This window comes from Filobasidium floriforme (assembly GCF_021052385.1).
Source record: "Filobasidium floriforme strain CBS 6241 chromosome Unknown HD553scaffold_1, whole genome shotgun sequence".
NCBI classification, from domain to species: Eukaryota; Fungi; Basidiomycota; class Tremellomycetes; order Filobasidiales; family Filobasidiaceae; genus Filobasidium; species Filobasidium floriforme.
Window position 1 is genome coordinate 228,930 of NW_025763622.1, and position 13,906 is coordinate 242,835.

General features: G+C 54.1%; 4 protein-coding genes across 4 annotated transcripts; 2 read left to right on the top strand and 2 right to left on the bottom strand.

Annotated features, from left to right (window-relative positions):
* Positions 1 to 2,332: 2,332 nt before the first annotated feature.
* Positions 2,333 to 3,224, top strand: HD553DRAFT_338005 (uncharacterized protein; the record flags this gene model as incomplete). Its single annotated transcript, XM_046182319.1, has 5 exons — positions 2,333 to 2,340; positions 2,436 to 2,512; positions 2,616 to 2,690; positions 2,778 to 2,882; positions 2,962 to 3,224. The coding sequence occupies 5 exons, from the start codon at positions 2,333 to 2,335 to the stop codon at positions 3,222 to 3,224; spliced, it is 528 nt and encodes a 175-aa protein (XP_046039954.1).
* A 355-nt stretch (positions 3,225 to 3,579) lies between these two features.
* Positions 3,580 to 6,145, bottom strand: HD553DRAFT_302127 (uncharacterized protein). The gene is made up of 7 exons (XM_046178699.1): positions 5,397 to 6,145; positions 5,217 to 5,316; positions 5,044 to 5,152; positions 4,787 to 4,974; positions 4,384 to 4,714; positions 4,180 to 4,321; positions 3,580 to 4,102 (listed from the first exon to the last, which is right to left on the bottom strand). Exons 1-7 carry the CDS (start codon positions 5,986 to 5,988, stop codon positions 3,852 to 3,854), a joined length of 1,713 nt encoding a protein of 570 aa, XP_046039955.1. The 5' UTR covers positions 5,989 to 6,145; the 3' UTR covers positions 3,580 to 3,851.
* A 220-nt stretch (positions 6,146 to 6,365) lies between these two features.
* HD553DRAFT_321047 (uncharacterized protein) lies at positions 6,366 to 6,870 on the top strand (the record flags this gene model as incomplete). The annotated part of the gene is made up of 2 exons (XM_046181212.1): positions 6,366 to 6,716; positions 6,796 to 6,870. 2 exons carry the CDS (start codon positions 6,366 to 6,368, stop codon positions 6,868 to 6,870), a joined length of 426 nt encoding a protein of 141 aa, XP_046039956.1.
* A 535-nt stretch (positions 6,871 to 7,405) lies between these two features.
* On the bottom strand, positions 7,406 to 13,419 carry HD553DRAFT_266237 (uncharacterized protein; the record flags this gene model as incomplete). The annotated part of the gene is made up of 13 exons (XM_046177472.1): positions 7,406 to 7,432; positions 7,516 to 7,574; positions 7,662 to 8,325; positions 8,393 to 9,260; positions 9,324 to 9,445; positions 9,512 to 9,604; positions 9,661 to 9,962; positions 10,028 to 11,324; positions 11,390 to 11,629; positions 11,691 to 11,827; positions 11,928 to 12,054; positions 12,124 to 12,793; positions 13,043 to 13,419. The coding sequence occupies 13 exons, from the start codon at positions 13,417 to 13,419 to the stop codon at positions 7,406 to 7,408; spliced, it is 4,983 nt and encodes a 1,660-aa protein (XP_046039957.1).
* Positions 13,420 to 13,906: the final 487 nt, after the last annotated feature.

Genomic DNA, 13,906 nt, shown 5'->3' on the forward strand with positions numbered 1-13,906 from the left:
GTCCCCGCGTCGACTCGCAACTCTATAATTCAGCGATCGTACCGCGGATCATCAACCGCGCCTCGATGGAGATATGGAGACCCACAAAACCGTGAAACCTGTGGTGTAGTGGTATCGTTTCGTCGACAAAATTCGAAATTGCTGGAAACGTTCTCTAAACCATTTCTGGTAGCGTCATCTGGTAGCGGGTACATTGAGGAATGCATTTATGCAACCAAACCGACGAATAATGCCTCGCACGAGCGGTCGTTGGCGATCTCGATGCCGAATTGAAGTCTGCTAGGCAGATCTGCTAGGCGCGGGACGACCTGCCTGTAGTGCGCTTAAAACAATCTCATGGCCGCGATCGTATAGCATTATAGTCTCGTAACGTACAGCGTACCCTGTTCGAACACGCAAGAACCGTACCTCAAACCGATAAAAGGCTGCAAGATCCGAACGCGCATGCATCGTGTCGCTTTGGCGCTTAGGTTTTGCCTCATCGATTGAATTGTTAGGTCCGCCATAGCCGGTTCATTGCCAGACCAATCGCTTCAAGGCTTGTACGGATCCGCTGATCCTCATTCTCATCGATTGGATGAATCGAATACGGGTGTTAGCGGTGTTAGCGAGTATGCGTGAATCTCATTGTATTGGGCTCACCGATCGTCGATGTTCGAGTTTCGTGTCTTCCCTCATCGCGCAGCAAATACATCGTATCGCAGTGTTCCAGCAGAATACTGGCATATGCGCATGCATCACAAAGTAGAAGAGAAGATTATATCAAAAATTAGTAGGATGTGTTTTAGTAGTCGTTCTAGATATCACGATCCAGCGAAATGGTATCCCGCCGCTCTAGACCGCTGTGATATGCGTTACACAAACATGGGCCTGTGTATTCGACTTCTTCGAGCGACTTTTGCTCTTGTTTTTCTAGGTACATGCTTCAGTAAAGACGTCGCCATGTGGCCAAAGCGTATGCTACCACTAAGAAACCCCGCGGGTAGCGACTGACCCCAACAGGATCGCGGTGGCTGCGAAATATACATTACTGGTAAGGCGACAGCAGAATGACAAGATACCATAAATGCCGAATTACGAGTCGAGCGCTTCGACGATTCTTTTCGAGACACCAGGACGTCTACGGTTCTTCTCTTCCAGTTGAATCAAGCTACAAATTGAATGTTCTACTCTAGTAGTTCGTGATCAGGATAGACAATTAATTAGGTCGGCGAAGTGTTGTCGCGCCAACTCCCCAAGATGTAGGAAACTGTGAAGAATCTCATGACCATCGCCATTGCGTATCTTGCATACTTGACAGGGAGGCAAGATCGTGTCGGCTTCGCATAAGGGATGTTGGACGGTGCAAATCTCGCTTGCGAACCGTCAAGCATCGTCTCGCAGCTTTTCGCCTCGAACGCCCGGTCCATGGTTTCGCTCGACAACCCTCGACCGCCTACCAGCTACCAGACATGCAATTCATGCAAGACGCTGCCCCCGCTGGTAATTTGTGGTTGTTCGACCCTTGCCGATGTCCATGCCGATGAGCATGCCGAAGGTGAAGCGGCGATGAAACGGGGCAGATCGCAAGTAGTCGTTCCGGGGGGCTGACCCCGATCAGATCCGGCCGAAACGAGACGGGTTGAGACGGCGGGATCTTTGTCATGCCGCCGGCGCCAAGGAATCTGATCGGAATCGCCCCATTCACGTGCCCGCTCCTCGTCCCGCCTGAATCTTCGCCTAGCGTCGATCGCTCGCGCGCGTCAAGGGGGAAAGCCAAGGGACAGCTGAGACGATCCGATGACGAATCCACCTTCTGGAAAATCTTGGAAACGTCGACGACGTTGACGACGTTGACGTTTCGAGAACTTGCCTCCGCCTTCTCCCTCCCTCTCCAGCCTCGATACGGACGATGATGGATCACGGGGATCACCAGATCACCATGTCATCATCAAAGGGACTTGCCGTATCGAGCCGCAGCGAGTCGAAGGGGGAGGAGCGCGGCAAAGTGACGCAACCGATGACGCCCCCCAAGCCGAGCAAGCCGAGTGTTTTCCCAGCTTCTACCTTCTTCCCCCCAGCTAGTGGTGGCGTGGTGGAAGGCTGACGTAGGATCATTTTCGTTACTACTGCGGCAGCGATACCCACGAAAAATCGGGTTACTCTCCCTCTCCGCTCTCTCCCCCTTTGATGAAGAGTAGCCTTCGTCCATATATAATCCCTCGAGCCCCTCGAATACCTTCGGTTCATATCGCCCCCCTGACCTCGACTTGAACGATTATCAACTCGCTCTCATCGACTACTAGTAACAAACCCCCAGACCAATAACTTCATCTCGAACTCATACTCAGCCATGGCTCTGTGAGTATCTACGTCCTCTTCGTCTGCCCGCCAGACCAGATCGGATCGATCCCAGGCTGACCTCTACGTCTACCTGTTTTTCAACGTTCCGACAGCCTCACCACGGTCAAGAACCTCGTACTCGGAGTCCTTCTCGCTTGTGCCTTTTCGTCGTTCATCCTTTCGATCATCTGTACGTCCTCGATACTGCTTCTGTCCCACAAGGGAATCATCGCGATTCCTGTACAGTCCAGTTCGGATCGCTGACCTCCAGGTTTGTTCTATCTTCGGCGTAGACACCAACCGACAGATCGAGGATGATGTTGGTTACAACCCGGCCGTGATCGCTTTCCTCGTCGTTGGTATCGTCCGTAAGTGATCGATCCACCTCGTCCTGACTATCGTCTCGGATATCCTTTATTGACGACTTCAATTTTGTTTACGTTGTATTTCTGTAGAGACCCTCTACATCGTCTTCCAACTCGCCAGTCGTATGAGGGGTAACATAAACAAGACCATGATCCCCTTCAGCATCCACACCTTGGTCACCCTTTACTACCTCGGTAAGCCTTTGACCACTCCTGGCTTCGCTCACATTGCCTTTGACTGACCCTCCTTTCGCCTTGTTCCTCGTACCTACAGGTGTCGCCATCACCTTCACCGTCAAGCGATACGATGCCCCTCACTACTGCCCCGCCGGTATCATCAGGGACGTCACCGGTTGTCTCGGTCTTTACAAGGCTCTGATGGCCATCGCCTGGATCGACTTTGGTTTGAACTTGATCTACCTCGCTCTTCTCGCCATGGCCGCCTCGAAGTACGGTGGATTCGGAGTTCAGGAGGGACACCTTTACCCCGCTGAGGATCTCGAGAGGCAGGCTGTTGCCGACAAGGCCGGACACTAGATCAGATTCGTCTTCATCTAGTTTCACGACCGGACCGAGCGGAGATGCAGGGAGAAGAATGATCGGAGCAGGAAAGTAGCTCGTTGGCCTTCCAGAGTGGCTCAAGATACGAACAAAGCACATACACTACACTCTGGATCGGGCGAGTTTGCTAGGAGTTCGAACAAAACTGTATCAAATAGACCATAATACCAGCACGAGGCCCTCTTCCTCCCCGGGGCTATATACCGGGTTCGGAGGGGTCAGTGCTCGGACGGAAACGTACACTTATAATATTCACATACATTTACGATCGTCACAAGTCACGACTGACTGTTCGAAGTTGTTTGGGGAGATCGTAACTCAGCTGGGGATTGAAATAGTGATGGATTGATAACGAAGGTGAAGGGAGTTTCGCCTAAACGGCGTGAGATTGTTGTCCACGAGCACAGGTTGGCCATCATGGCATCGGGGTTCAGTATATGATACAACAACGGTATTGCGGCACGATGATGAGGTCGAAGTAGAATGGTTACACGCCGATTTCGCCGGACGATGGGTTTCTTCTGTCTGTCTTGTACATATCGCGGCATTCGGCTTCGATCGAAGTTTGCAAAAAAAGGAAGAGAGCACCATCTACAACATCTACTACTCGGCCCTGACCATCACCTCATCTCCCGCACGTAACCCCAGATCCGACAGCCTGGTGTTCATATCGTCATCACCCAGTCTGCCACTCTCGAACTCCAAGTGAAACGCGCCGGTGGCTAGCGCTGAACCTGCCGCCTTTTTCAGCTTGATCATCAGGATCTTCAATGTCGCGGAAGGCAGAACGGAAATGGTCTGCGGCAGAGTCGAGGCTTGGTCTAAGGGCGAGTCTGGAAAGACCAGCTTCAGATCTGCGTGATGGCCCTGAAATGAGCCTCCTTCTTCGAGCGGGATCGCGTATTGCTTCGTGATCTGCTTCGCTGCTTACCGATCATTTTGCTTTTGAGGCTGTTCTGCAAGGGTTTAGATATCGCCGCGGTATCGCTGATCTGCACCTTGACGTCCTGCCTCGGCTGAGCTTGTAGGGATTGAGCGATCTTGGCTGCCTCTTCTCGCTCAGCTTTCGTCACCTAACCAAATCCGAAGACGGTTTAGCGACCATCAGAAACGTGTTTGCTTCAAGATGGCTCACAGGCGACGAGTTCAGCTCTTCCAGCCCTTGGAACCTCGCGACCAGCCCAGCCCTATCCGCTCTCGTCCCCGATAAGCGCTGTCTGTCTGGTGACAACCTTTCCGGAACCTCTTCCGCAACATTGATTCGCGACGAGATCTTGAGACTCTTTAAGACGACAGGATCGCGATCGAACCAACTGGCCAGGTTCCCCAAGTTTTCCCAATCGTCAAGCGTGGTCTCCTTGATGACGAGCTCTTTCAACGGCTGGAATACCGCCGGTGGCGATGCTGATGACGACTTATTCGGGACTGAGTGAATCGGATTGACCGAGATGTCGAGTCGCTCGAGTCTGCGCAAGTTGGCCGTATCAGTCTCATCCGTCTACGAACCCTCCGGAGGAGAGACGTCTTGGTAGACTCACGCAGGTAGACTCCCAAACATGTCCACAATATCTTCCCAAGCTGAGATATTGCAATCCCCTACCACAAGCTCACGCAGGTTGTCGAACCCCGATGCCGCCTTCCGTCCTTCTTGTCTGCTAGAGCAAAGGGGATTTACGGCGATATCCAACCTTTCGAGATTCGGGAATGAACTCGAGAGTAGCGTCACCTATCACATCGATATTATCGGTGTGGATGTCAGCCGGGTCTCTGCCGGATGGGAGGTAGTTTCGCTTACGTCTGGCCAGGATACCAAGCTATTCCGGATGGTCAAATCGGTTATATCCCGAAAAGCGGTTCCAACGACCCCATCAAGCGAGCTTTCAGGTTGCGGCAATCGGGAATGACTGCATACAACCAGATTTCAGTACGACAAGGTCATTCTTAATCAATACGATCTGTATGCCTTACTTGAGTTTCAGGTTCGAGAGCATTGGCAATACTCGGACAATATCCGCCAGGTCTTGCCAACAAGAGATGAGATTCCCGGATAGGTCGAGGCTTTTGACAGCTGGATCACACCCCAGACCAGTAACTCATACGGTTCAATTGATGTGATACAGCAACGGAAGATACAGCCCGAGCCCTCACATTTCAGACGATCCAACATATTCATATCCAGATCATTACCCTCCCCCTGAGCTTTCATACCATACATCCACATCCCATCCAGACCCAAATGCGTCAACCGGCCCAGATCCGCAAACTTGCTGGTGACCTTGTTCAGATTCGGGACGGTGACCTGGATCCGACTGTTAGACGAGCCTAACACCAAGCTGTGATCGTTCGTAGTTTCGACAGGTTGCTCCATATCTGGGAGGTCCGTGTCCAGGTACCGATCTTTAATGGCTTGTAGAAGCGTCCTTCCTCTCCATAGTATCTCCCCATCGTTGGCGGTCCCGTTCGTACCTCCTCTTGCCTTTGAAGCGTCCTTCGGTTTCCATCGCAAAAAGCTAGCCGCTCCTTCGACCCTCGACGTAAAGTACTTTACACCGAGGTGGGTCCCACTATGCTTCCCTCGAGTGAGATCGTCCCATTCCACTCCGAGCCAGATTCGATCTCGTTCGGCTTCGGTCTGCGTGTTGGTGGTCTGGGTCGTGACGGGTCCGACGTAGCGGAGCGTACATGGTTGGGCTGTCGCTCGATGGAGGTATCTCGTGGAGATTTCGTAAGGTGGCTCCATATTGCAAGCGGTCGTACACGGATCATCAGCTAGCAGTAGGTCGTTGTGAAAGGGAGGGAGGTCGATCAAGTTGTAATTGCCTAGATTGACCAGAAAGAGGTCGACTAGCTTGAAGTCTCCCTAGGGCCGGCCTACAGGTCGCGCTTGGGCACTTGGTAGGCCGGGATGGACCAATCCGAAAGATCGACCTTTCCACAACCTTCATATTATCAACGTAACAGAAAGACTTATATCTCTATTCAGCTAGCCACGAACTGGACTTGCCGACAGCCTTTGTCACCTGACAGTCTCCCCGGGGACGCATCGCCGAACAGTCAGAATACCTTTGAGTCCAGACACCCCGCTCGTCAAGACCGACCTCTACCTCGATCGTGACCATGGACGCCCTCGGCCTTCCTATGGCCTTTGGCTCAACATCCTCCAAATTCGCAGCTCCTCCCGACAATAATCCAACCCCAACCGGCAGCAATAACAATAATAACCGTCGGGGAGACCACAACGGGAATGGTGGAAATCGAGGTCATGGGAGGGGTCGAGGAGGTGCGAGGGGTATGACGAACGATGCGAGGATGGGCAACAGGCCATATCGCGGCGGTCGAGGTGGGGCAGGGGGCGGTGGAAGAGGCGGAAGAGGTGGTGGAGATCAGGGTTATCGAGGTGGGAGATTCGGACCTGGTGGTGGTGGAGGAGGAGGTGGTGGTGGTGGTGGGACCGGTCAGGTACACAAGGTCAGCTTCAAGTCCGCCTGTGCCATCCGGATACTATCCTCATCTCTACTGATGCTTATCCATTCATGACGCTCCGCAGACTCCGGAAGGCACAGCATATTACGACGAAAAATTCTTCGAGGATCCGTGGGCCAAGATCAAGAGAGTGACATGAAATCATCCGCCGGTCCATTCTATGACATACACGCATGACCGGATTGTCGAGTTCGAACAAGAGATTTCCGGCCGACGTCACACTCTGGGGAACCATAGGTCGAGCAAAGGAACCGAAAGAGCTGGTAATGCTCGTTAAAGAAACAATTTGGGAAACCCTCGACTTGCGAGCACGGTGATGAATAACTCGATGACGCTAGAGACCCCGCCTATTAGTGGTTTCTTCCACCTCGAAGGTCATGTGGCCAAGTCACAGACCGTACAGTAGGAGCGGCAGGAACATTGAGCATGCCGCACCGGACATCGTTCCTCTGCTGGGATATGATCAAATCTAAACATGATCCATACATTAATACATATCGAATGTTGATGAACAAGACGAGGCCAAGAATCGAAAAGCGGCAGCGCATCGAGCGATACAGAATATATAATTTGAATTATAAGGGTATGCGAGAAAATCGAGGCCGAAGAGGTCCACACGAATGTCGAGGCAGCGCAAGCGAGTACGAACACGCGGGTCTTAATTCGGACGTGCTCTAATCGTAAATAGGCAAGGGGAGAATCTTGTCCGACTGAAATCGGTTATCAAAAGGTAAAAGGTCGAGTTAGCTTGATATGACTTGTTGGCAACTGAGAGCAGGCTCACGTTGAAGAGGAAATTATTGGCGGCATCCTCTGACTCCAAAAATCTTGTAGGGTATACGACTGTAAGACACATATCGCAGAACGCAAAGGACCGGACGATTAGCGCTCGAACCGGAACGGAAACCCTGCCCCGTGGTCGGGTCTCACCTAGATGGCCCCGGACCTCCTCCAGCAGGATCTCCATCTCCTCCTTTTCCCACTCTTGCCAAGCCTCGTTGGGTCCACTCGGCCGCTTGTTCTTGCCCTCGACGTTGCCACCCCCGCTACCACCTCCACCGGATCCGTGACCTTCTCGTTTCTGAGGTCCGTCGGTCGCCCTCGAGGCGGTGTGTTTATGGCCCGCTCCAGTCGGTCCCGAGGTGGGGTCCAAGATGTGGTGCAACGACGAAGCGGACGAGTTGGACGAGCCGTTAGACTTGAGGCGGTCTAGGGGATGCCCGTCGACAATGTCGCTGGCACGTGTGGCGGTACCCTCGTTCGGGCCAACACCTTCTTGTCCAACGATCCCTCCCCCGCTTCCTCCACCTCCAGCGCCGTGCGTCCCAGGTCCATCGTGAGTGACCTTGGTCGGATCGTGGTTGTCGGGCGTGACGTCGGTCGGGATCTTGTTGAACTTTTCGGCGTGATTCGCAAACGCCTTGTATGACGCCCACGAGGTGACGAGGTCGTCCGGAATGCATCGGAACACTTTACGGTAGATCTCGGTATTGTGCACAGCTGTGGCGATCCACATGTCTTTCCAGAACGAATCGAGTAGCGGATCGGCAAACTTGTCGGCCTCGATGATGGGGGTGGGAGTCGGCATCGTCCACTACGCAGAGGCCATCATCGAACATCAGCCCGCAGACTCATCGACACAAGGTAGAATCGATACTTACGGGAGAAGTCCCGACCTTGGCGTTCAAGTGTTTTCGCAGAGTAGAGCGCGCCTTGACGGCAAGCTTCTCTTCTTCCGTCTCGTCTTGTCTCTCGGTATCCTTGTTGGGCACATGATGATCTCCGCTATCAGCATTGGCAGGCACCCCAAACTTGTCCTGCTCGTTAGCCGGGCCTGCAATGAGGGGCGCCTTGCCGGAACCGCTCTTGGGATCTTCAACCTCGTCGATAGGCTTGTCGTTGAACTGCTTTCTCTCGTCGGACGTGATCTTGGCCTCGGGCACATCACCAGTCTTCCCATTGCTATTCGTCTCGCCCTGCTCGTCAAGCGCATCGAACAGCGGCTTTCCGTTCGCGTGCCCCTGTGACGGTCGTCGCTCAAAGATGGTCCTCTCTTCGAGCGTCGGCATGACCGAGCTTGCGAATCCAGCCGTGAGATCGCCTTCCCGGTCGTAATCTTGCCGTTCGCTAGGGTCGCCTTTGGGCGCTCCCGAGGTGGCAACGGTGTTGTGTTGGTTCAAGATGGCAGCCGGCTTGATCACGATGTTGGCAGCCTTCTTGACGTTTGAGATTGCATTCTCGCTCATGCCCTTGGTGACGGCACCCGCACCGCTTTGAATGGTCATCAGCAGACGGTCCCTGGCGTGACGATGCTTAACTGTCGTCCTTCCCGATATATTGTTCTCGCCCTCGTTCTGCTCGTGGTCAGGGTCCCATTTCTGCAAGTGGTCCTCGTGAGCGATCGGGTCTCGGGCCATCAGCTCGTCCTCCTCAATCGCGTCGACATCAACCCCGACGTGCTCTCGCATTAATCGCATTCGCAAGGTGTGTGCGAATCGTCCGACTTTGTATGGTTTGCCAGCCATGGTGCTGTGTCATTCGCAGATGGTTTAGCACCTTCCTGACATCGACCCGAACGGCATGCACACCCACCTGTCGATCATGTCCGTATCACGAATGACGGCAGCCAATTCCGAATCTCGATCACCAGACTGTGATCGCTCGTTGATATTGGCAGATCCACAAATGACCAGCCGATCGTCCACAACCATCGTCTATGGGCGCACAAGCGGGCTGTCAATCGGGAGCTAACGATTTTGTCAATTTAGAAACCGACGTACCTTGCCATGAATGTACACTTGTTCGGTCGTGAGGGCTCCAGACTTGAACTTGCCCCATCCTCGCAGAGCAAAGAAGGAGATGTATTCGTTAGGCTAATTACATAAAGAGTCAGCGTGGAAAACCGGAGTTGAGGCGAGAATCGACCTACGTCGATGCCCTCCTTCTTCAACCGGGAAAAGATCGATTGGGCGCCTCGAGAAATGGTTCGATTTTGACATTCGAGGATCAGCCGCACGGAACTGGCTTCGGCAGTGTCGATGGGGAATGTGTAGCCTGGAAGTAGAGGAATCATGATGCAGGCTTTCCAGGGGGTCTCCTCCTTGTGCGCGCGGATGATCCTATCTACGATAGCATCCCCGATACGGTTTTTGATCTCGACTCCATCGACGACGGTCGAGGTGATAAAGAACTGGTTCTCGATGTAGACAAAGTGGTCGGAGAGCTGGATAGCTGCGTATACGGGATGGTCAGCGGGTCAGGTTGCCATGTCATGTCGAGACTTTTGCGATACTTACCTTTTAGGTAAGCATTCTGAATCGAATGTTCCAGGGTAGTGGGCGTGCCCATCGACCAAGGTCCGCAGGATCGGCAGATCTGAACCTCACACGTTCCTTGTAGTCCGAAGGATTTCAGTTGCATCTCGGTAAAGTCGGCAGGCGGCAGTAGGAAAGGCATGGGGCGCTTGTGGTTCTTGGTACGGATGAGATGATTCCATCTCTGTATAAAGTGTCGACACAAGTCACGTGCCGGTTGTCCGACAATTTGAAGTCCCACATCGTGCCATGGCATTCGAGGTACCTTCGTCCGGTCAAACATGTCTTCGAACGGTTTGTTCAGGGTATGGAACTCGACGACTCGCTCGTTGGCCATGTCCTTGCCTGGCCAGATCGGTCCGTTCTCGCCCACAGCGCCGGGTTCAAAGTCATCATCCACTAGGACGTGTTGCGACGTGTCCCAGCGACCGTAACATAGATCTAGACCTCCCATAAAAGCGATCGCTTCATCGATCACACAGAGCTTCTCGTGGTGCGACCAGTAGAAGGTACCGGTCTGGAAATGCGAGGGGGATCGCTGGACCAGGATGTTAGGGTGGAGCGACATAAGCCTCTTCTTGGCGTAGGTGCTGTCGGTGGGCGTTGTCTTGTCCGAGACCTCGTTATAAATGATGATGAAGATCTTGACGCCCTCTTCAGCTTTGCGTTTCAAGAGGTTGTCTAGCCTATACCTTTCGTTGCCGGGTCGGCGAAGGTATAATTCCGGACTGATCCACCAGTCGTGGATGTATACTGTTTCCTTGGCCATGTTTAGAGCCCGACTCAGGTTCCAATAGTAATCTCGCCCGTCGACAAGCCACTGGGCCGCGACGTTCATACGAATAGGGGCAAAAGAGTCGAACCGATTGCGTCCTGCCCAGACCGACTGCGCAGCTACACGTTCCATCGATACGATGAACTGCTGCATCTGCCGCACGTTTTTGGCAACCAGTTTCAAGCGGCGCTGAGAGCTGTTGATGTAGAAGGTGTGCTGCGAGGCGTCCCGACTATCTCCCTCACCCAGCGCCGTACTATGTTGACTCAGCTTCTTCTGCTGTTCCTTGGTCAACGCTTGGCCGGATCCGGCGGCAGCAGCGATCTCATTCAGGTTCTTGTCCTCGGCCGAGGTATGATTGCCCTCGCCTTCCTTGGCATTGTACCCGACTGCGGATTTGATGGAGCCCTGTCCAGTGAGTTTCTTCAGCCCCTGGCGCAACGCTCGTTTCGGTCGCTCAATGTTGAAGTCAGGGTCGATCAGGAAGACATCGTAGTAGTCGGTCTATGCGCATGACGCAAGTCAGTGACAGGGTGGATGAGATAGGACCGTCCAGCCAGATGACTTACCGACTCGGGTCCGTCCGTTGCCACAAAGTAGCTCTCTCGCACGATCCACCATTTTGGCTCACGGGCGTGTTTCCAGCTTGAGGGAAGTAGACCCGGCTGATTGGCTCGTTTGCTCGCGTTGTTGCCCAGGATACGAAGGAAGCCGGCCTTGCCTTGGAAACCGCCTCGAGGAGCGAGGGCCAGGGTGAGGGATGACAGTTCGAAGAACCGACACAGACGATTGGCTTCGGAACGGAACATCTAAGAAGTAGGGATATTTAGCGGGGGACAGACAAGCAGACAGGACCACCTTCAGACCTACCACCGCACGGATGAGATCAACGAGGTACTGCTGGAGTACCGCTCGCGATTCTCGACTGGCTTCCTGCTTCGACTTGTCCTTTCTCGACATGTCAATCTCCTTGGCCTCCTTTTCCGCCGTATCGCCGTCGAGCTTGCCTTCGAGTCGTCGAAACTTGTTTAGGTAGGGGATACCTGAGAGGCAACAAGATCGATTGAGTAAAGACGGCGTAACCACTGAGATTGACCGACTACTCACTTGTCTTGGGGAATTCCGGAATTTCGACCCGCTTCGCGCCTCTAAATTGGCTCACACGGGTACCCAGGTTGTCCGCCTTGTAATGCGTGTGCAATGATACAAAGTCACGAAGCTCTCGGTAGATGACCTTGAATTCGGGGGAAACGGCCTTGTCAGCACGTGTCGCCGCATATCACGACGGAGAAGCTGAACTCACCCATTTCACGGCACCATCCCCGTACTCGCACTCGATCCTAAACACCTCACGTCCCGTCTGTTGTCCATCCTTGTTGCCCCCAAACCCGGCCGAGTCACCAACCCTAAACTTGAGACTTCCCAAGAGAACAGGAACGGTCCTGGCGCCATGCTCGTCCCTGTCCATCCAAGTCTTGAGGATCATGGCGGGCAGCTGCCCCGCGAGCAGCTCGGTCGTAACGGGAATCTGTGCGGGCGACGACTGTTTCTCCGAGTTGGCCGTCTGTCGGTGAAGCAGTTTGGCCCGAAGGACGGTCCATTTCTGTTGTCCCGTCGTCTTTGGCTCGTCGACCGTTTTTTCAGCGTCGAGTGGGCCTTGAAGTTCGGTCACCGAACCTGCCCGGGAATGGTTGGCCGATGCCGAACCCTGTTGAGGTGCCTCGAATGGTCCGCTATGCGAATCACCACCTTTTCTTCGAAAGGTCGACCATATCCTCTGGTTCTTCGGTCGCTTACTCGCTGGGCTCTCGTTGGCCGACTTGAGTTCATCCTGACGGGCGGGATCGGCCTTGGGGATGCGTTCTTCGCCCGCTCCGCCGTTGACCCGACTCGACCTCCTGCCCGGACCGACCCCGTTCAGGTTACCAACATGATCCTGCCCCTCTTCGTTCCTCAGCCTCTCCTCGTCCGAGCTACTTGACATGCCATCATCCGAACTGGACGCCGCGTCCTCTTCCTCTTCTCCATAATCGTACCGCCGATCTCCCTCGACGAGCGGCCCATGCTTATCACTTGGCCCCACGTGATCCCCCCTCAACATCCGCTCATCATCGTACTCTGCATTCTCGTCATCATCGGGCTGTTTCTTGAGACCCAACAACTCCCTCTCCTTGGTCCTGGTCGAAGTCAATCGATCTTCCGGATCAGGCGCATGTCGCCACGTCGAACCGCTGGGCAAGTCTTCCGTCTCCCCATCCGCCGAGACCTCGAGCAAGACCCGGTCGGCCTTTTCGTGCAGGTCGGGTGCGTCGACGGTATGATACCTGATCTTGGGGACCCGGGGTTTCAGGTTGATCTCGTTCCTCGGTCCCGGCCTTTCTTCCCGCTTGCTGCCATGCAAGACATCCGGGACCTGTCCGTTCTCCGCCGGTCGTCTGTCCTGCTTTGGTAACCGTTCCCGATCGTCCTCTTCCTTTTCTTCGTCCGTCATATGATCCCTCTGCGCTTCCGGGTCCCTGGCCCCTTCATTTGCGTGGTCCTCGTCATCCCTATGCCCATGGACTCGAGGTGGATCTTGATCATTCCCTTCCCTATCCATCGTCTCCTCCTTGCTCTTGCCATGATACGCATGTTCAGGCCGATGTCCCGTATAAGGGTAAGACAGATCTTGTCCGGTAGGTTGTCGGGGTGGAACCCCATCTGGGTCCAACCACCTCCTCTGCGATTCCTGAGCCGTAGAAAGTTTCTCCTCGGCTCTGGCGGACGGATGATGTTCTTCAGCGTGTTCCTCTGCGTGCCGTTCGACGATCTTGGTCGCACGGTCGACATCACGTTGTTCCATCTCTTCACGTCCGATCCTCCTCCCCGCCGCGTGTCCTGACAAGTCCGAATCTTTCTGCTGCTGAGCACCACCTTGATCTTGATCTCGATCTTGATCTTTCCCCGAGTCCAGGTTCCCGCCGACTGCTTTTTGCAACAACCCAGCCGCTTTCCTGTACCTGGGATCTTCCTTCTCCTTCTCCCCCATCCTGCCGAATTCTTCCCCATCGCCAGCCTCACCTCCAGTACGACCCCGCCTAGCAGCG

What these genes read in the sequence shown, in the direction of transcription:
- HD553DRAFT_302127 (XM_046178699.1), bottom strand. Translation starts at nt 5,988, where the DNA reads ATGGAGCCACCTTACGAAATCTCCACGAGATACCTCCATCGAGCGACA. An exon ending in GCTTGGTATCCTGGCCAGAC is followed by an intron (nt 4,975 to 5,043) that starts GTAAGCGAAACT and finishes TCGATGTGATAG; the next exon opens with GTGACGCTACTCTCGAGTTC. An exon ending in ATGTTTGGGAGTCTACCTGC is followed by an intron (nt 4,715 to 4,786) that starts GTGAGTCTACCA and finishes CAACTTGCGCAG; the next exon opens with ACTCGAGCGACTCGACATCT.